General features: G+C 33.8%; 2 protein-coding genes across 3 annotated transcripts in view; both read right to left on the bottom strand.

Annotated features, from left to right (window-relative positions):
- Positions 1 to 569: 569 nt before the first annotated feature.
- LOC137923462 (phenoloxidase-activating factor 2-like) lies at positions 570 to 5,746 on the bottom strand. The gene is made up of 7 exons (XM_068766720.1): positions 5,713 to 5,746; positions 4,350 to 4,464; positions 3,441 to 3,561; positions 2,785 to 2,890; positions 1,859 to 2,034; positions 1,291 to 1,449; positions 570 to 899 (listed from the first exon to the last, which is right to left on the bottom strand). Exons 1-7 carry the CDS (start codon positions 5,744 to 5,746, stop codon positions 738 to 740), a joined length of 873 nt encoding a protein of 290 aa, XP_068622821.1. The 3' UTR covers positions 570 to 737.
- A 4,646-nt stretch (positions 5,747 to 10,392) lies between these two features.
- The window catches only part of LOC137923241 (spermine oxidase-like), a 57,344-nt gene continuing 45,429 nt past the window's right edge, over positions 10,393 to 22,307 (bottom strand). The window contains exons 1-7 of one of the 2 annotated variants that reach the window (XM_068766433.1): positions 21,654 to 21,722; positions 17,117 to 17,287; positions 16,112 to 16,324; positions 14,460 to 14,664; positions 13,699 to 13,895; positions 12,588 to 12,959; positions 10,393 to 11,818 (exon numbers count right to left, since the gene is read on the bottom strand). In XM_068766433.1, coding sequence (XP_068622534.1) covers positions 11,578 to 11,818; positions 12,588 to 12,959; positions 13,699 to 13,895; positions 14,460 to 14,664; positions 16,112 to 16,324; positions 17,117 to 17,280 — 1,392 coding nt within the window. In that variant the 5' untranslated portion in view covers positions 17,281 to 17,287; positions 21,654 to 21,722 and the 3' untranslated portion in view covers positions 10,393 to 11,577. Of the gene's footprint in view, positions 11,819 to 12,587; positions 12,960 to 13,698; positions 13,896 to 14,459; positions 14,665 to 16,111; positions 16,325 to 17,116; positions 17,288 to 21,653; positions 21,723 to 22,307 lie in introns of those variants that run through there. The other variant, XM_068766432.1, reaches the window with a different exon arrangement.

Below are 22,307 nucleotides of genomic sequence, written 5' to 3'. Positions count from 1 at the left end.
ACGCTGTAAATCGAATATAAATAAATAATATTCCGAAACTGTTCTATCGGTAGTATTTTAATCACCAAAATAATCTTGGTGATGATGACAGGATTGATGGCATCACGCTTTTTTTTTTCAAAATTCTGAGGTTAATCTTCCGGCTTACCGTATGCATTATTGGAAATCTGTTGGTGTTCATTTGCAGTGAATTTGACAAAAATTATAACGAAATTGAGTTGCACTATTATGATATCTTCAAGCTTAAAAAGCATGGCTGAAACCCACCTATCCTAACGCGACTTGCTACAAGAAGTTTTTTTTAAAGTTTTCTTGTCCGCATTTGACCACCAACACAACTGGTGGAAAGCGACCATATGGTCGAAGTTGAACCACGCAGACTCGGTAGGTACTTATTTACTTTCTCCCTAAAGAAACTTGGGTTATAATTCTCGGGAAATAATGAAACAGACAGATCGTTCATATCAGGGCTGTGTGAGAGTCCAAAAAACAGACGAGTATTTTTTATCATTTAAATATATTTCACTAAAGGAATTGTTTTAAACCTTTGTTTTAATAAACATCTTAAATTTATTACATGATAATTCAGTGAGTACACAAGGGATTAAAAGAATGTAAATAAATACAAATTATTTATTTATTCTAATATGGCAATACAAATGTATGTTTTTTTTTCGATAATTTTAGGATTTGCTAATGGCCAAAAATGTGTATTTAGATGTGGCCAATATTGTGTATTATGGTCTATAAGTATAAGTTTTAGAATTAAAGCCCTCTTCAGACATGCGTTCTCCGATCCATTTGTAAAATTGTGGAACGTTCGCATATACGCACGGCGAACCCTTTTGATTTATACGGTAAGCGCTGATGCCGTATAAGATATACCTCGTACTTTGACCCTGGAAAAAAAATGTATTTATTTAAAAAGTTACAGTGTCACTTTGACAAGACTGCCTGTAAAGTGACAAAAAAAAAACCGACGAGCTGTGTTCTTGGCAACACTGCCAGTGACATTTGACGCATTTTGCAAAACCCGCCATTTATATTTTATGGGAATCTGTATGGAATAGTCATGCGGTATCCTTCACACATCGGCTTAATTTTATAAAAGAGAATCTATCTTTACTTCTAAAGGCCTTCGCTCCTAAATTAATAATATCATGCAGTGTACGAAATATAACTTTCATTTTTGTTTTTAATCGTATTTTAAATCGATACATTAAAAGTTAGTTAAATAACACGTCTGTCATGTTAGCCGTTTTTAAAATAAATGTAGAGGTAATTTCTTACCTCCATGGCGCATACGAGTGGAGCCCCTTCGTCTCCCTTGCAGCTGTCATCTGTTGAACCGCCGCATGTGAAACTCTCGTGCAGTTTGAAGATATCGCCTAATCTTGTGTTTTTCATTTTCGTCTCGCATTCCTCGCGACTAATCAGCGTTATAGGCAGCTGGAATAAAAAAAATCCTTTTTTATGAAAAAGTGAGATCAGTTTTGTACATTCACTATAATGTATTCGATGGACACATAATACCAGAAAACTCATAAGGATGGGTTCACATTTCATTAACCTCTAGTATACCAAAGGTTTGCCAGGCGCACACGGGCGCGTTGGAGTTTGGATAAACTGTATTTTTCGTTCGGGAAAATTTCTTGCAATTTTTTAACGCAAAGTTGTTGTCTACAATCTGCAGTATATCCAGATTAGTATGCGAAGTATTTTGAACTATATTCTAAGAGATATCGATAAAATATAGCTTGTGTCATTTCAGGACCTAAGGCAAAAGGGAAAGCCTGGGCCGATCTTGGCTTAGAAAACGAAAGGTTAATAAAGGTCGGATGGTATTTTCGATTCTTACCTTTTTCATAATGCTCGTTATTGTTGTCTTGGCGCCCAAGCCCCATCCAGTTCCAAAGCACTTAGTTCCAGCCTCAGGTATCGTTTGACCCACGCACGCTGGCCCTATATGCGGAGCTGACACCAGATCGTAGGGTTTCGCCAAGAACAAAAGGCTCACGTCATTGTACAGCGATTCTGTAAGATAAATTATGGTTAAATACATAATTAACTCGGTGTTTGGTACTAATCGGTGTAATGAAAGGATGCCCCGTGGAGGGGTGAAACACGTGTTGAGTGAATTAACGGTGGTAGTTGTGTTTCGTATTGTTTGCCGCATGCGCATTTATCAGCGGGCTGGCGGGCGGTGCACTTCATTGCACGACTACTGCTACATAGTGGAAGTAGCTTATATATTAGATCTTTTCTTACTTAGGAAAGGATTATGCTCGGAGTTTCGCTGCGATATCGAGTCATAAATGACGAGATCCGCAAAAGAACTGTGGTTACTGATGTAGTTCGAAAAATAGTCTGGCGTGTTGCTCGTGCTAACGACGGCAGTTGGATCTGAAAGATTCTCGAGTGGTGACCACGAATCGGTAGACGCGGAGTGTTGAAACCCCCCCCTCCCTAGATAGAGACCGACGACTGTCGTTGGATGCGGACAGCGCAAGACGAGTTATCAATGCATTCATTTGAGCAGGTCTATGCCTTGTAATGGTCGTCTATCGGCTGAAATGATGAATAAACATCGTTTACGAGAGAATTCAGTAAAAACTATGTAACTGTCTTAGCTGAGATATCATAGGATGACCTTGTGCCTTCTTATAAGGCAGATCGTCTTGAATCTGTCGGTCATCACCGGCCATACATTATACGGTTAATGATCGGTACGGATACGGTTAATGATCTTCGTCTACAGGCATTGCGGTATTTTGGGTAACTAACCTTTAAAGAATTCAGGATGGATAACGATCTTCCTCACATCCCTTTCTTGAAAAGTATACGATTCATCATCCAAGCTATTGTCCCATTCGCCGGCCCGGATTTTGAACTGTAAAAAAGTATGTTAAATCTATACGGGTATAATATGGGGCCTATATAAGTCTAGATATCACTCGCGTTCGTCACGAGAATCTCCAGAAGAGGCAATTTAATAGAAGCTAGAATTAAATGGAGTGTCCTTATAATGACATCCTTCGAATTAAAATCTAATTACGGGGGTTCCAAACGTGTCTTTATCTCATAAAGACTTAACAATCAGGCGGGTCAGTAAACACCACACAAACAAAAAAATACACACAACCACACCAATATATACATATGTATGTATATAATCATTATTATTTCGGTCGTCGGTAGTCCACTGTTGAACATAGATCTCTTTTATATATTTTCTTCATTTTTAATTTACATTTACAAGGGTTTATTCTGAAAGTTTACATAGTTGCCTACAACGAAGTCACCAATTTTGTCTTGCCTAGATGAATATATAACTTCTTATTTATTTCTAATGTTAATCTTGTGTACTTCGTAATTTTTATTGTATTTATTATTATAAATAAGGTCTTATATTATAGATCATAATTTATAATGTATACAACCTCATCAGGTTTCTTGTTGACAAATCCCCTAGCGGCACTAACGACAACCGATGGATGAATTAAAGTACCACCGGCTACGTAATCCTTCTGCGACCACACCGTCGATGTGCTATTCGTCTTTCTGAGAAATGTATACAAATATATATTTATTTATTAATCCAATTTAAATGCGCGGTAAATGTAATTGCAATAAAAAAGATTTAGATACACCTTAAATAAATTACAGAAAAATATACGGTTAAGTATAGAAGGTTAAATTAGAACAACACGATATTAATATCCAGATAAATGAAAATGTTTTTAAATAGTTTATTCTTATAAAACTTATACATGGTTATAATGAGACGTTATATTAACTGTTTTTAAAGTTGATACTCTATAAACCGAACTATACACACATTTTTTAAGTATGTTTTTAAATATTACAATATCATGGTGTACCATACATTTATTGGCAGCAAATGATCTAAATTCACCTCTTTCAAGCTTTTACACTTATAATCGATCACCTGTATATAAATCAAAAATACGTATGCACCAGGAATGATTTGCTTGATTTGATGATTTTTGAAAATGTTTTAACGTAGGTATTAGGTGTACCATACATTTATTGACGAGAAACGAGCCATGAATTCAGTTTATTACAGCTTTTACATCTATAAACAATCATCCTGTATAATAGAACGAGTTCTTATGATGATCTCCGCAGGTTATCTATATACAATTACTTAGTGATTGTATAATTGAAACATATATAATCGTAGATTGGAGGTAAGAAATATATTTACACTTTTCGATTCATAATGTTTTTTCATGTGTAAAATAAATAATATTAAATTACATTAAAATAATCATCAACGTACTTAGTTATAGTGATTTTGCTTGTAAGTTTATTAAATTCTGACTTACTTGATAATGGCAACCACCCACGGGAATTCCCCGAAATCAGCGTAACTTTCATCCATGAATCGAAAGATAAGACCGCCCGGGTTTATTACGCCACATTTTATATTCTGTGTACCGTCTGAAATGAAAAAGATTTTAAAATTCGAAGATGTTATTTATCTTACGCAATATATGGTACTTAGTAGTGGGGGAGGAGGTGGCATATAAATAACAAGCGGCGACGGACTGAGCTCACTCTGTGTTTGGCACTAATGGGTGTAATATAACTCCTGAAGATGCCTCGTGGAGGGGTGAAACACGTGTTGAGTGATTTGACGGTGGCAGTTGTGTAATTCGCATTGTTTACCGCATACGCATTTGTCAGCGAGCCGGCAGGCGGTGCACTTTGTTGCACGACTACCACTGCATGTGCGCAAGTGGCTAAATATTGGTCCTTTTCTTACTTAGGATGGACTTCCGCAAGATAACGCCTGATTCCATTAAATATTCTAATTGATATGAAGCAATATTTGGTGACATTACTGGCTGTAGAATAAATAAACTAGAAAAACAAGGAAAATAGTTGCCAAAAATATTTTCATACATTCGGTCAAGCCTGATCATTTATATGTAATAAATTAAAGATTAAAATTACGCAAAATTACGAAATTACAAATTTAATTATTGTTAGGTTTTCCGTCCTCTGCTAAATTCAATATCAATATTTTTCTTAATAGATACTCAAGTTTAATAATGCGTATTGTTTACATTAGGTTTTAGAAACGACATTAGTTTTACTTTTTTAGATAATTTTGTCAGTACGATTGGTGTATATATAGATTTGAATTTGAACCAAATAAATATAAAAATGCTTGAAAACTATAGAGAATAAACTATATTATTTAACATTATAAAAGTTTTGTAAGTTGATGAGCGCTAGACAACTTAATCGTCGTCATCATTTTAGCTGTAGGAAGCCCACAGCTGGTGATAGAACTTTCCTAAAATTCTAAGACGGATTGTTACTTGACCGATGACCCTTACAAATCACACAGTACACCATACGCGATCTTAAAATAATATATTGTATATATCAGGGGTGTCCAAGCTCCTTGATAGTTCATGCCTTGTTCGAAATTTAAAATTGTTAGCCGCAATTTAATACGCAATTTAAATCACGTAAACGAATATATTTTTTAACAAAAATTATATTTATTAAAATTAAATGACGAAAGTACAAAATATGTGTATTGAAGTTAGATATAACAGCACACGTATTATGACAGAACTCCTAATAATACTTAAGATGTCGGTTAGTTAATTACGATCGGTGAATTATTTCGCTAATTTTATGGTGGAATAATGATAATAATTATTCACTTCACACCAGTGATTTGCTTCGATTTCTCAGGATCTAACATAGGTTATATTAATTTAAATATTGAAATAATTCGACAAGGGCCGCACGTGGCTCGCGAGCTGCAGTTTGGCTACCCCTGGTATAAATGTTTAGTGTCAAAAACCCTTACCATAAGTATTAACTTCATCATTAGATTCTTCAAAAAGTATGTCTTGTGCCTTTCCTTTTGCACTGAGCATAAAGAGCGCAGTAAAAAATATCCACAGTGGTCTGAAAAAATTTTAGGATCACATAATATATATATATATATATATATATATATACAAATATATATACACACACACACATATACATATATATATACATATATCGAATCTGTAAGATATAATGTTCCTACAAACGTCTGCATATAATACATATTATATATCGCCTGAAGAAATATAGGTGCAGATTCGATATATGTTGTTCTATTTCCACACATATGCAAATTATAAATATTTATGTTAGTTACAGCCTGTCCAAAAATGTATTTATTACATGCTTATTTTATACCAATAAAATATTTAGGGCGTTTTGTGTAGAGGGTATTATAGCAAATTGTATTTTTGTCTTTAATATCTCATATATTTTTATCTACATTAAAAAAATGTACTAATGTAATTTGTACATGTTTAAGCAAGAATTGTTAAATATATATTATTTTGAAAATACGTCCGATACAGGAAAATACTGACTTTAAATATTTCTATTGGAACAAATATTATTTAAAAATATTTATACATGTATGGATAAAAAATGTGTTATTGTAGATAATTGCAGTGATATTAATGATTAACATACCTCATTATAGAAGCATTAAGAAAAATTAAAAACACAAAATCTTTGAACAAAACAATGTCTGTCTTCTGCCAACCACAACGAGACTGATCCTAGCCGCCATAAACAGACCAAACAAGTTTTAAGCTGCGAACACATCAGAGTATAACAGCGATTTCGGAATCGCATGAATTATGGTTGTACACCTGTTCTTTAAGAATAAAAAGAGGAGCGTCTTCACGTGACGATGACCACATAAAATATAGCGGAATTTATATAAAGGTACTTCTCTATTGTAAAGGTATTCCTTACTGACCCAGTTTAACGGCCAAGAAGTGAGAATAGTTAGGTTCTGATGGCATCTTATGGAAGGAAAAGGGAAGATTTTTCTCCCCGGAGACGAGGGTGCGCAGGCGTCTGTTGTTGGCAGGATTGTATGTGTGAAAGTGTGACCATAGTGCTGCCATGACAAACGAACTTTGTGGAGGTTTTATTCGTTCAAGTCCGACGTTACTAATTCTTGACCCGCATGTGTTGATATGTGAAGGTATTTTCCGCACATTAAAAATAAGGTAATGTATAGATCGCCAACAGAATAAATTTATTTCACGACATATTACGATCCAGTGAGTTACAGCCCTTATATCGATTTAACATTTTTCTACATCTTGAGGTCGTGCTATTTTTATAAAATAATTCATTATTTTATATATGTTTATACCGAACACAAAAAATGATTGGAATTTTCAGAGACGATATCTCTAGTTAAGATCAGATTGTTTTTGGTAACCATGCATTGTTGCTCAGGTGGCATTTGCAGAGTCCGCGAGTCAAGGTCACAGGGCTTAGGGCTAAGGACCCTAAGGTCATAACCTTCTTTAAGGTGGCAAAGTTCATGGGTACCTTGGGGACAATTGGCTCAGGCCGATTTATACTACAGTTTCACAGGATTGGGGAATTGCCGTTTGTTTAGAGTGCTTAGACGGACGTTTCTACAGTGACTAGGTTTAAGTGCCGCTGTGAGAGGACCTAGGCTTTCACTGGCACTCGTCGATTGTATCCGTTGACCATTACGACAAAAGGAGCGCCCAAGACCTAAGTTTCTGCCTCTGAACGAGTCAGGCCTGATTATTTTGTAGGCTGCAACTACAATCAACGAGTTTGTATGTTTAGCGGCAGAGTCATCGTAATGGATCTATACCCGTTTTAAGAACTGAGCAATCGTTGACAGTTCCAAGTCTACGTTCTTAACGTTACGTAAAATAAGGATGAAAGAGAGTGCGTCCTCAAATTCTTTAGGAAAGTTGCACAATACGCAATAGACGAGAACAAAACATAGGTGGATAAAACATTGTAAAGTTATTAAAATAGATTCATTGATATTATAAAAAAAAACAATTGTAAAATAAATCCGTGATAAAATTGATGTACACGAGAAAATAGTTAAACCAATTAAAACTGTGATACTGTAATAGAAATGGATAACTGAAGTGTTTGAGGATGTACGAAAGGAATGGAATGATTGAGAAAGGAAGATAGAATTGTAGAATGATAGAAGGAGGAAAAAAGATATTGTCTATGGAATGAACTATGGAAGACGAGAACGAAAATTAAAATTGTAGTGAAAATTTTTTTATTAAGAAATACAAAACCCTGTTCCCAATTAAATAGGGGTTGGAAGGCGTGGTCCCCAATAGCGCGGGCTATAAAAAAAGTCTACGTTCAGGTCTTTATAACGCACGTACCACGGCACGTCCGTGGCGCTGTGCACGTCTGTTTTCTATGACTAGGTATCTTTGAATGACACGAGGATTTGAAGCAAGAAACATGGGTTTTATGAGAGGACGGGTCAGACTACAGCTTTATAGAGGCTTTTTATTTGGCAGCGACATTTGCTTCCAGCTGTTTAGTAACGGACAGAGGCGGCTGAGAAAAAGGGCCGCTTTTTTAACGCGTTAGCGAAGCACCCTATAAAGATTAATTTATCATCTAGAACATGGATGCATAGACCGCAGCCCGCCGGTCGAACACTGGTGGCCCGCCGACAGCAAATAAAACACTCTTGTACATTCGAAAAATATTAAATTCTATTCCAGAATAAAACCAAAAAAATTTAATAACCTATACTTCTGGCATTTAATGGAATCAGGCGTTAATTCGCGGAAGTCCATCCTAAGTAAGAAAAGGACCAATATTTAGCCACTTCCGCACATGCAGTGGTAGTAGCTATGTTACACCGATTAGTGCCAAACAGCATCATATCAGCGGGCTGGCGGGCGGTGCATTTCATTGCACGACTACCACTGCATGTGCGGAAGTGGCTAAATATTGGTCCTTTTCTTACTATACTTCTGGCGGCCGGCCTACCATCAGTTCATGATTTGCCGGAGTGGCCCCTAGTCTTAATAAATCTGTGCAACCATGATCTAGAACCACAACTAGATAACGGACTTGCTTGGTACTTATCATTAAACTGTTCACTAGACTGTCCGGAAAGGAAGGGAACGGTTGCGCTTCGAGAAGAGCATTGTTGCACTTTCGATCAGATCAATTTCAATTCTCTATTTTCGGAACCATAGACCTAGAATAATTTTTTTATATGGACCCCATATTTGAGAACCTGTAGTTCCTTCTGCTTTGTGAGATAGGAACGTTACAAGCGTAATAATTTTTTCAGGTACATTTTTATTTACTTTTGAGTCCTGGGATTTTGGTTGTCCTCTGAAGACGTTTGGTAATTATTAATTGTTGGTAATCGTGTTTGGTAGCGACTTCAGAATTCTAGATGCAAGTGTTATCTGCGTGTAGTGCTAGTTCCACATCTTTGATTTTTGATATGTCGTTGGTATAAAGCTTGTATAGAATCGGTTCCGGGGCCGATTCTTGGAGCACGTCTACCCTTATTAGTTCCTTCCTAACTTCTTTCACGCGATACTGAAACGTTCAGTCACTGAAAAACTTTTTGCATTATACGATACAGTTCGTTATACCGTGCTCTGTAAAACGTTGTAAATTCTTAGTTCGCTTAACCAGGTTGTGCAATCACAGCAAAGCACTTAGAGCTATTTGTCCGACATACAATTATTTATTTGTTACGCAATTTAGTAGTAAAACAAATCTTTTTGCGAGATAAACTTCAAGTGGCAATTTTAATGAGATAGTTCTTTATTAAAAGTTTCAATGAACAATGTGTTAATCCCTATAAAAATATAGATATTTGCTAAGCGATTTTAAAGTTATTTTTATAAATCTGAGATTATATATCCAACCTATGTTTATAATGTTTTTAAGACAATATCCAAGAGCAGACCAATCTTACCATAATTTTTCCTTATAAAATACCATACATTACTATTCAATTGTTTTGAATTGGATTCGTTTTCGGATTGTACTGACCACCAAATTAAATCACACAAGGAAAGTAGTTAAAGAAAAATATGTTGTTCACATCTGTCAGAGTTGTCACAAATTGACATGAAGCTATATGTTATCTGTTTATATTTTAGACTTGACATACAGGGTGATTGGTGTAAAATATTCAAAGCGGTTATGGTATAGCTTATTTGCTGCAATTAATAAATACTACACCCTATCCAGGAATAAATAGTTTTAGATATAATAAATTACAATGCTAATGTAAAAAAAGAGCTTTTTTTAAATTCGGATTGTATGTCCTTACAGATTTTGTACACCCAGAAGTTACTAACCTGTGGTGTTACAATCTAAAAAGAATAAATAATATTTCAGAGTGATCACTTTATAAAGAGTGATTAGAAACAGGTGTGAAAGCTTATACCCGATGGTGTTTATGGATACAAACATATAATGGTCTATAAATATATATGTTATCTGTATGATTATAAAATAAAATAAGAAGATACATTTTAACAATTGCATATATTTCTCACATAACCTTCAAACTGTGTTGTTTATACAACAATAAAACATGACGTAAGTAAAACGGAAAAAAAACATATTTATGTTGCTCGCCATTTTGTAAATGATATTTAGTATCTAGGATCATGTGTTTAATTAAGAATTCTGTACATTATAATCATGTATTTACAACTAAACTTTCTTGAGAGACTCCTAAAGGAGAATTTGAAAACTTCGAAAAATTTACATGAAATACAAATAATGTCGAATAATCGAAATTTAGTAAACTTTACAAAATTTTTAGGTTATTTTAATACGTCAAAATTACTGTTTTTATTTTGTTTTTAAGCAATTAAAAGTTATTTTTAAACATTTTTTTCTCAAAAAATAGGGGTTAGGAAGGGGTAAAATATTATGGACTTAAAAAAAGTGACAACAAACCAAAGTTTAGATAACTGTACATTATAAATCTCTCATATACTGCAATAATGGTGTAACTTAAAACATTTTTTCAAAACTGGCATTTAATAATTGAAAAAAAAAATGAAGTCAAAATTGAAAACATCTTATTAACCGACCCTTTAGAGAAGATTTTCAATTAAAACTTTAAACCCATTTATCTCAAAACTAGAACTCTTATGTTGTGCCGCCATTGCAGCCCATGAGCGAAATGGTAATATATATTAGGCACATCTTTCAATCTATATGATTTTAAAAAATTAATTTGATTTCATAAACTTTGCACAATAAACGTGATTTATAAATTCAAGACTGCTGTCCAAGTGTTGTTTGCAGTTAGGACTCCGTGTTTCGGGCCGGTACATTCTACTATATCCCAGGATTGGGAGACCTGCGACCTCTTAGAACGCTAAGGCGGACGCTGCAAAGAGTGATCTGAGTGAAGGGGCCCCAAAAGGAGACCTCGTCTTGGGTATTCTGACTCTAAGACATCCGAGAGGGTTGAACTATGAATTGGTCGTTTGATATTGTGTGGCTAACATTATTACTATTTTAAAACATTGCAATTTTATATCTTTTATTATCATAGATTTTAATGTACTGATAAATTATACTATGAATTATTTAAAATTATATGTGAAAACAAAACCTTTTTGATATCTGTGTACAATTGTTTGTGTTTCGAATAAAATAAAATTCAAATCATCATTTACAAAATGGCGAAAAACGAGATGGCGATGTTTATTTCTTTTTCAAAATGGAAATCAATCGGTCAGCCTCTCTGAAGCCAGACTCGATAGCGCCGTGGACAGCTGAGTGTCTATGATGAGATGTCGCTTCACCAGCAAAGCAGACCACAGGGAATTTGCCAGAGTGGTACAGTGGTTCGCTAAGGACTATCGCACTGCCGCCATCTTCTTCTGTAGCAACACTGCGATATGAATACGAACCTCGGGCTAATGCGTTACTCGCCCATTGTGATCTGAAAGTAATGTCAATATATTAATAAATGATTCATATATCACATAAGTAGGAGCATAGAGATTCTTTGATCTGTGATGAAACATTGTTGTGAGAAGTAAACTTATTAGCTTTCTTGAAAAATGCTTATAAATACAAAATTACATGGCTATTTATACCAATAGAATAAAATAGAGCAGAGGTGAGCAACCTTTTTAATCAATTGATCAATTTAATTTTTTTTTAGCTGGCTGCACATAAAGCAACACATTAATAATTAAAAAAACTTTATTAATAATAGGCATTAGAATTAAAAACATAAAGTTAAAAAAGTAGAGATACAACGTACAAATTTTAATTTAAAATGTAAAAACAAAAAAGAGAAGAACATAAAAACGAAGTTAATTAAAATATGTAATGGGATGTTTGGCACTGTTTTTTAAATCGAAACTGATTTATGTAAGCTGGAATTGCTGGGGTAACTACACGTACTCAGCTTTCTAATCTTGCGGCAAACAATACGAATTACGCAACTACCACCGCTAAATCACTTAACACGTGTTTCACCCCTCCACGGGGCATCTTCAGGAGTTATGTTACACCGATTAGTGCCAAACACAGAGTTAACACGCATGCGCATTTGTAAGCGGGCTGGACAGCGATGCACTTTGTTGCACGACTGCCACTGAATGTGCGGAAGTGGCTAAATATTGGTCCTTTTCTTACTTAGGATGGACTTCCACAAAATAACGCCTGAATCCATTAGATAATGAAGGATAAAATTACCACACCTTATAATAGCTTTTACTGGAGAAACGTCGAACTGTTTCTTCAAAATTCCCATCAGCTTGTTTATCCCGACCTTCACCTGGTCTGGAGTACATTTCTCCATTTGCTTAGCACCAGTTCCATAGATCCAAGCGAGGAGAATATTGGGTTGATGTTCAACAGAGTAAAGACCGTAGATCTCAGTGACCCATTTCTCGTCATCAGAGAATTTTGCTTTGTCCTCATCTCGCCAAAGGATGGAGAAGTTCGCTGGTGTTTTTGGCCACCATGGCTTGGTGAACTCGATGTAGATCTTGTCCAGTACGCAGAGCTGAAGGGTGTTGATAGCGTTCGCTTTCTCTGCTGGTAGAGGAGGATTGAAGAGTTGGTCATGTCTGTAAAGAGAAACATCTTTTTGATTTCCAATGTTAAGATTTAAATTATGAATAATTTTAGAAAAAAAAGCGGGCATCACCATACTTTAATTTTTCCGTTCATATAAAGATATTTTTTTTTTGGTATTATACAAAGCATACGTTTCTATAATATTTTTTTTTCAATTCAATTATTGTATAAAGACTATATATAAGACTATATATAAGACACTTGGGATTAGTTTCATGCTGATTATACGTGACAGATATTGAGAATATAATGAAATTGTAAAATTGGCGTTAGAAGAACAACTATAGAGTTTTTTGTCAGGTTCGACATTTTGAATTTTTATGGTTAAAATTGGAACCAATAAAACTATGAAGGTACATTTAAATGACAATTATATGAATGTCTTCACTAAATGTACTTAACTGAATAGATTTTCTATTCGAAAGAATAAAGATAATATGTTTGTGTCATTGTTTAAGTTCGCGAAACTGAAGGATGCTTAGTGTTAAATATTTTAAACTTTGAAGATCGTTGTAATGTTCCTTATTTTAATTAACACTGTTATATAAGGTAATCCACATGGCTGTTTTATATGTAATACTTGCAATAACAAAATTGTATAGCTGTTTATTCACCAGCGGAAATAAAATCATAAAGATATGCGAGCAAGTTTACGTTCTTCTAGGCGAGTCGCATGTCAAAGAAGACGGTTGTTCGTAGCTTATACTGTGACAGCTATAGTCATATCACCTTTCCTTTAGAACTCCAATAGACATTGTAACGATCACGCTTTTGGTGGCAAAAAGACTTCCATCCTTGCACTTGACTTGAACCAAAGAGTTCTCCGGCTTGAGTCCCGGCTGACTGCTCCTCCATTTAATGCTTTCAACTTCTTTCTTCAACATTATCTGTACTGGTATCGCTTTGGATGGATCCGGATATTTATTCTGTAAAATCACAACCGTTTATTTATCTACTAGTGTAAATAAAATAATGGAATATACAATTTGAGGAAGGTGCTTTGTTTTGTTTATCGTGTACAGCATTGTTTTGTTGTTATTAATGGTATGGTAATGGTTATATTTGTGGTCTCTGAGTGGCGATCACGAGCCAGTAGACGCGACGTGGGCTATCTGCCCACTAGATGGACCGATGACATTATGAGGATCGTGGGAAATTGCTAGATGAGGTTAAGCAAGACCAGTTATCGCATCAATCTTTAGCCTAGGTACAGGAGTTTAATCGTTGAAAATGAACGCCATTGTAAGGAGACACCCTGAAACTTGTTCCACGGGTCATCAGCTCCGAGTACGCGATGGACACGGCATTGATCATGATGACTTTTATATATCTACTAAACCTAGCATTTATAGGTGTTCTACTTTCACTATACTTCATAAAACCTACGAACCTATTAACAAGGATCAATATGCCGTATAAAAGGTGTTTGTTAAACATTAAAAGATTCAAATTACAAGTTTGGTGGTCTTTAATAAACAGAATTTACTTACCAAGAGTACATCCAAAATTGTCTTAAAACCTTTCCCCTTCCAGTTCAGCATGAATTCGCCTTCGCAGCCCCAACATTCCTGAAGACCTTTCAGCGATTTTCCTTGTCGAGGGTCTTGATCCCCTCCTACATGGCTGTTCCTCTCAAACCATTCAACGAAATATTTCGCTAATGGTTCATTCTTTAACATAGCGTTTGATTTTGCTCTGAAAATTACAACCATTTCATTATCACCGTCGTTTCCCTCTGCTGGACATGGTCTTCCTCGTAGATTTCAGTCGTCACCCGACGACCTCTGCGCTCTTCCCTAATTCATAGGTGGACGTCATATGCTGCATTTGCCGGTCCGTGGTCTGAACTCCAGATGCTTAAAGCCCTAGCATCTGTTCTGCGCGTTTTGAAGCTTGCTCACTACCACTACAAATTGCCAATACACTAGGCCATATCCATTATGTTATAATCAGACAACCATCGTCTATTATTATAAATCAGGCTAAGTTATTTCAAAAATAAATTAAAGAATAAGTTTATATTAAAAATAAATAGTACCAGTTACATATCTGAGCCAAGATAAACCGATAAGTAATAAATAAGTTAAATTAATTGTCGTTTTATTACTCAGATTGAAGAAAATACGGTTTTGCCTATTGTAATAGAAATAAATTTCAACAATATTCAATATAATATTTAATAGTATCATTTTTGGACTTTTGTTGACCTGTCTTTGAGAGGTGCATCATGAATGAGTGAGAACTTTAAAAAGGAAATATGTTCTTATACGTGCATATACGTTTTTGTATATCACGCTTGTTCCTCATCCATACTAATGGAGAGGTCTAGGTGTTTTTTTTATCTGATATAAAACAATATATTTAACTTATTTAATACTTTTATTTATTTTAGCTCAGATATATTTTGAGACTAATTATTTTTAATATAAATCAATTATTTAATTAATCTCAAAAATGTGGTATGGAAGGTTTTTTATTACACACACTTATAGAGTGCAAGTATGCCACCTTGACAGAGAAATAAGTGACACACAAAACTACCTTTTAGTTCTAGCAGTACACCATGTACTGCTAGAACTAAAGGGTAGTTTTTATATAGGTTATTAATAGGTAATTTTACTTTGTAACACTACTATATCTTACTTTCTATGTTATATCTCATTTTACGTCGTGCATATGTTAAAAAGAACTATCTTTGTTTTTGTCATCCGCCATCTTTTCTTGACTACAACTTTGGCCTTGAAACGCGTTTAAGTATTCTGATTGATCCTAAAACGTCATTACCTTGATCAATTGCTGTTGTTTAAGATGAAGTTTGAGCAGTAATAGCCCAGTATTAGTTCTATTACTTAATAGAATGCATGTACACCGAGGATGTAAATAAATTACAGAATAAGTGTTTAAAAATGTAAGATTTAAATGTAAAAGAAAATATATAGATGAGCATATAATAAAATTAACATTAGGCCAAAATTAAAAGGCCGAATGTTAAGAAAATTATTAAGTTTTCTATGAAAATTAAATATTGAAGAATCTCAAGCAATTATACTCTAGATTAAAAGACTACACGTAGTCAGAGAAATGGTGATCATAAAATTAAAAATAAATAAATGGTAAGAGTAGACTTAAAATGTACACTTACGCATTTCGTACGCATTCCTTGATAGATTTCTTGCTGTTTTTATCTGCTTTACCAACTTCTTGATTCAAAGCCTCCATCAGCGCTTCACTCTTGTCTTCTGGCAGTAACTCGCCATTTGAGAGGACATACCATTTGTTATCAGGGTTAGGTCTCCCAAGCAGACCAAGAGGGTTCGCTAGCTCAAAAACGATGTTATCCTTTTCTCCATGACACCTGGTAGATATGGCATAGAATTAGTTTTTTTATTCTCTATTTCCCGTCATCGTTTCTGCCCATAGACGCTGGCTACAAGGTATATGCTACTTCTAAAGATATCCGCGTAGGGATGTACCATAATCGCCACGCTTAGCAGGCGGTTGGAGAACGCAGTGTGGTATTATGGTACTCAGAGGACACTGCTGTCCATCTTCTGGAAACTTGTTTGTGAGCAGTGACAATCCTATATAATTAATGCCAATGAACTAGTGTGACATAATGATTTGAAAAAAAAAAACTGCATAGATCTGTCAATTAATATTATTTTTAAAAGTATATGCGGCGAAAGTGACATTTACAATAAATATTATTTAATAAATAGAACATCGATAGGAAAAAAGCAGCTGAATTCATTGTTGGTTCTTTTCAAATTGTGTTTTTCAGACATTCTTCTAATTTACATGATAATACCGTGAATAACCCTAGGTAAATGGATAATAATTCATTCATTTATTCTTTCATGTCAGTCGATAGAAGATTAATGCAAAGCTTATGCCTCTCCAAGGGACGTCATAATTATCATTATTGGACAATATGAAAAAATAATTACATTTTTCTAAATGGACTCCACTATTGTGGAACTCTCATACCCCTATCTTGTTTGCGCTTGTCTTTATTCCTCTTTTATTACTTTTTTCACACTCTTTTTTGTTTTTATGCTCTCCTGTCATTCCTCTTAAAATCTTTCTTTTTCTTTCATTCTTTCCCATAGTAATTTCTATTTTAATAATAACATTGAAAGATATTTACCACGCGGCTCCCAGATCCAATGCGCATTCGCCAAATTCGACGGTGCGTATTCTGCCGCCGATCCTGTCGTCGGCTTCGAGTCCCAGGACCTTCAGTCCAGCATCGTGGAGCCTCCTGAGCGCCGCGATCCCGGCGGCTCCACAGCCAATCACAATTACGTCCATTAGTTGCCTAATAAAAAAGAAAAAATTGATATAAATAGAAATAAAAGTAAGTTAAAGATTTTTCAAGAATATTCGACGCTACTTGACGTCCAGGATACAGTGGATGGCTCTTTATAAGCAGTCCCCTTACGATGTGCAGATCAAGTTACCCACAATTTAAATCGCCGTAGGTGCACAAGACAAAGTGAATCCAGAGGTTAAATTATCAGCAACCGTAAAAGCCTTAGGAGTTTAGTAAAGGGAGGCTTAGACCCTGTGAAACTTATTTTGTGCCAGTATTGTAGTAATGTTTAAAGACCTTTTTTATATATTTACATTAATATGATTTTTAGAGATGTATAAAACTCAATTATATTCATTGCTGAAGGTCGCGCCATTTCTTTAAAGCCTTAGTCGCGGATTCAATGAGTTGTCTTCACAGGCCTTTTTGACGTACCTTTCTGAGCACTACCGTCAATGTGAGGCTTTAATATCTAATGGGTACAGGCGTTACTTTGCGGAAGTCCATCCTAAGTAAGAAAAGGACTAATATATAGCTACTTCCGCTATGTAGTCGTGCAATAAAGTGCGCCTGCCAGCCCGCTGCACTTATCACCACCGGCACAGTCCGGCCATCGGATTGGTGATCGCTTTCTTCGTCTCTTTCTTTTTAATTTTCTTACGGTAACTAGCTTATCTAGACTGATTGCCTCCTATGTGATCGAAGTATTGTAACTAACAATATTGCCTCATTGGTGAACAAATAGGTAAGCCATCTTTTTGGATTACTGCCGAACGTTTATAGGGAAATAGTAAAAAATATATATATATATATATATATATATATATATATATATATATATATATATATATATATATATATATAAACCCAAAAATAGTACGAAAATGAGATAAATTGTAGACAAGAGTTGTAGAAATAATTATAGTTGACTGTAATTGTAGAAATAATAATGAAAATTGAGAAATTAAGAATTGTAAATAAGAGAATTGCAAAACGTTAAATAAATATAGAAAAGAAAATAAATATTGTAAAGTAGCAGGCCAGAAAGAATGGTGGCGGAAAAGAAGCGATTTATGAAAAGTGAAAGAAGAGAAAAAAGAGAAATTAGTGAAAGACATTAAGAGATAATAAGAAGAGTGAGTAAATAAAAAATCACGCGAAAAAATTATTAAGCCAAAATTGTCCCTGAGTAATCAAGACGGAGGAATGTACGAGATACCGCTAAAACGGAGACCAAATAAAAAAATAGCAAAAAATCCGTTTGTATCAGGAGATGGTGGGCCTGGTCTTCATACGTAATTAATCAAAAATAATGCTATACAACGAGACTTTAAATTCCAAAGTGAATATTTATTTAAGCATCATAATACAGATAAAATTAGTATCGGTAATATCAGTGTACAATATAGTGTCGGGTAAATTAACATATAGCCGAATGTTAAAAATAAAATTGATGTTTCGTATTTTTAAATTGAATTAACTGAGACAACATGTACGTGTACTTATTTAATTGTTTACATCAGGGCTTCTTAAACTATGGGTCGCGACCCCAAATGGGGTCGCGTAGCAAAATTCTTGGGTCGAGAGATTTTAATGTCAAATATTTATATATACCATTTTATAACATCACTAGAGTTGGCGGAATACAGTGGACTTGCAGCGTCTAGACAGGCACATTTGTTGAAGGTTTTAAACTAATATATATACAATTTTAAATTTTTTTTTGATATTTTTAATTTTAAATTTTTGTATGTTTCAAAACGAATTCTAAAACTAAATATTTTCAAATGTATATTGTTACCTAATAAATAAATCATCAAAAAATATTATCATTTTCTTTTATATTTGTGTGGGGTCGTCAAGAAATTCGCAATCATAAATGGGGTCGTGAATTACAAAAGTTTAAGAAGCCCTGGTTTACGTTGATAGCTAATCTACACCGCAACCTTTCTAAGGGGGGTGGCCGCCCGCTCCTTAATTGCGAACAGAGTGGGTGAACCCAGGTTGGATCCGAATCCATCCTTGGTTCGTCTGTGGTCCACGCTGCCGTCCCAAGCCGCATACACAACATCAACACTACACAGCTCTACTCGGATATATCGGTTTACTACGTGGGAACGTAATCGTACAACTGAAATGCGTCTGTTCATCTTCTTTTTTATTTTTAAGTTCACGGACTCTTCTGCTCCGTGAACTCAGTTCTGATGAAGCAGTAAAAGCCCCCGGGCTAATAGAAACAACTTCAACCGAAACTAAGCAGCAAGAAGTGTAATCGATGTTCATGAGATATTTTTGCTATGATATCTATACCACCTCTAGGTAGAGATATTGAAAATGTATTTGTTTTGTTAAAAAAAAAATATACAAGCAATATACAGTTTAAAGAAATCAAGTTTCTAACTGTGGCCTCGCAATATATATATATATATATATATATATATATATATATATATATATATATATATATATATATATATATATATATAACTAGCTGATCCCGCAAACGTTGTTTTGCAAAAAAAATATTTTTAATTTTCAATTTAAAAATAAGGGTTGATCGTAGAGGGGTGAAAATTTAGGGTTGTATGTATTTTTGTATGTTGTATCATAAAAAAATAAAAACAAAAAATTTCGTCAAAAAAATAAAAAATAAATTTTAAAGGTGAACAACCCTTATCACTTAGGGGTATGAAAAATAGATAGTAGCCGATTCTCAGACCTACTAAATACGCATATAAAATTTGATAAAAATCGGTCAAGCCGTTTTAGAGGAGTTCAAGTTCGAACACCGTGACACGAGAATTTTATATATTAGATAATATTGTGTACGTTTACATAAATTATAATAAACTTGTAATTAAAATATGTACAAATATGTAATAGTGTATTTAAAAGGCATCGTGAAATACTACCTTTAAGAAAACTGCTAAAAATCTCTAATCCGTTTGTACGAAACGGTATCAGATTAATTAGATCAATAATACTACATTTCTTTCGCCATTCGCCGGCCATATATCCCCCAACACCCAATAGACATCTTCAGAAGAGACCATTATCTTACAGTGGACGTCCATGAGTTGAAACGACTACGACGAAGGATTGCAATAAAAAATTAATACACACATATATAAATACAAGGCAATAAAAACTACAAAACTAATTGCAATGTTAATGACATGCAACCTACACATGTGTTGATTTAACAATTCTTTTTGTTTAATTAAAAATAAGATGAACAATAAAAGTTAGTAGGATATTATTATTCGTCAATTAACTATTTATTTATATACTTCTTTGTTTTATACTTTTTAAAAGCTCTAAAGAGGTAAATGTATAGCTCATTTGTTAGCAAAAAAGCTAGATTTTACACGAACAACCAATTACTCTATATGGACTTATTTGTAAAGATATATTTTCGAAAATAGTTATCCTGGTGTCAATAATTACGAGCGAAAGAAAGTCTTCGTGTCACTGTAAGCCTGACTTCCTAATTAGGAATGATTTGCATTCTTTACAACGAATTGTTAATATAGTTTTATCACTGATAGTTTATCTATCAACGCATTCAAAATTACATAATTGAAAATGATACATGTTTATTCATTTAACGCTTCATTGTACAAATCGCAGAAAAAATAATTTAAAATTGACACAAGGAGAAGTACAAAGAAATACAATTTCCTTTCCAGATTTAATTTAAAAAAATGTCTAATTCTATATATTACTAGCTGATCCCGCAAACGTTGTTTTGCAAGAAAAAATAAAGTTTTTAATTAACAAATAAAAAATAAGGGTTTGATCGTAGAGGGGTGAAAATTTCGGGTTGTGTGTATTTTTATATGCTGCATCATAAAAAAATAAAAATAAAAAAAATTGTATAAAAAATAGTATAAAATATTTAGGGGTGGACCACCCTTATCACTTAGGGGTATGAAAAATAGATAGTAGCCGATTCTCAGAGTTACTGAATACGCAAATAAAATTTTGTAAAAATCGGTCAAGTTCGAACACCGTGACACGAGAATTTTATATATTAGATATCGAAAACATAACGCGTACTAAATCAGATTAGCATAAAGTATTCTAATTTTTTTAATAAATGCTTATCAAAATCATGTTAAAAGCTAAAAGGTCATCGCTCTGTTGTACAAAAAGGCTATTTGACAGGACAAAATTGAAATTGAGTCGAATATTACAATAAAAGTTTATTAACAGCTAAACGGTTTTTAATAAAAAAATATATTATTAGATTCCTTAAATACAATTATTGAAATATTCAAGTCATTGTTTTTAATAAAAAGGCAGTGACAAACAAATAAGTTATTTCAAACTATCCTTTTTAAATTCAGTAACAAAAATATATTCAACTTACGACGTGGTGAATGTTTTAAAATATATACGTTCACAGAAACCGCCGCCGTCGTTACTCTCTACGAGTTTATCTGCGACACTGACCTAGAGTTATATCATACGTCCATTTTACATTGTTTGATAGTTTAAATATCATTTCATCATGTCGCAATTAATAATAATTTACATTTAATTATTTTTTCACATTATCTGAATTTAGTACAGCGCCATCTTTCAGCAATTGTGACAAACTAAAAATTATAGATTTAATTGTTTATGTATTATCCATTTACGAAATTATTAGTAAGAATCAACTATCTTTTGCTTAAAAAACAATAATCTTTTAATTAAAAATACATAGTCGTATTTGAAAGTGTAAATAATTATTACCAATATTTTTTATTTTGTTACAGTGCCATCTAGCGTGTATAAAGAAAAAGTATATCAGTTTTTTGGTAGATGTAGACAAAATTTGTAAATATCAGAAAATAATACTCAAGAGCATTTAATGGTATAATCATTTTCAAGGACAGAGAATACGAATTAGTTTTTTTCCTTACGTTTTCAATTGTAACCAATATTGACCAATGTAATTTTGCGGTATTGTTAAAACAGTTTCACGTCTATTTTTGGCAAGGTGGATATTTTAGATGGCATTTATTTATCTCATTATATT

Source organism: Battus philenor, unplaced genomic scaffold, assembly GCF_028537555.1.
Source record: "Battus philenor isolate CCGP_79_NKW_IND1 unplaced genomic scaffold, ilBatPhil1.0.hap1 SCAF_21, whole genome shotgun sequence".
NCBI classification, from domain to species: Eukaryota; Metazoa; Arthropoda; class Insecta; order Lepidoptera; family Papilionidae; genus Battus; species Battus philenor.
The sequence above is the reverse complement of the archived record's forward strand: the minus strand, read 5'-3'. Positions and strand labels throughout refer to the sequence as shown.

Bases quoted from the DNA above. Each gene is read 5' to 3' on its own strand.
- LOC137923462 (XM_068766720.1), bottom strand. From the start codon at position 5,746: ATGTTAGATCCTGAGAAATCGAAGCAAATCACTG. The intron at 3,562-4,349 runs GTAAGTCAGAAT...TACATTTCTCAG, and splicing joins TGGGTGGTTGCCATTATCAA to AAAGACGAATAGCACATCGA. The intron at 2,035-2,784 runs GTTAGTTACCCA...TTTATCTTACAG, and splicing joins CCATCCTGAATTCTTTAAAG to AATCGCTGTACAATGACGTG.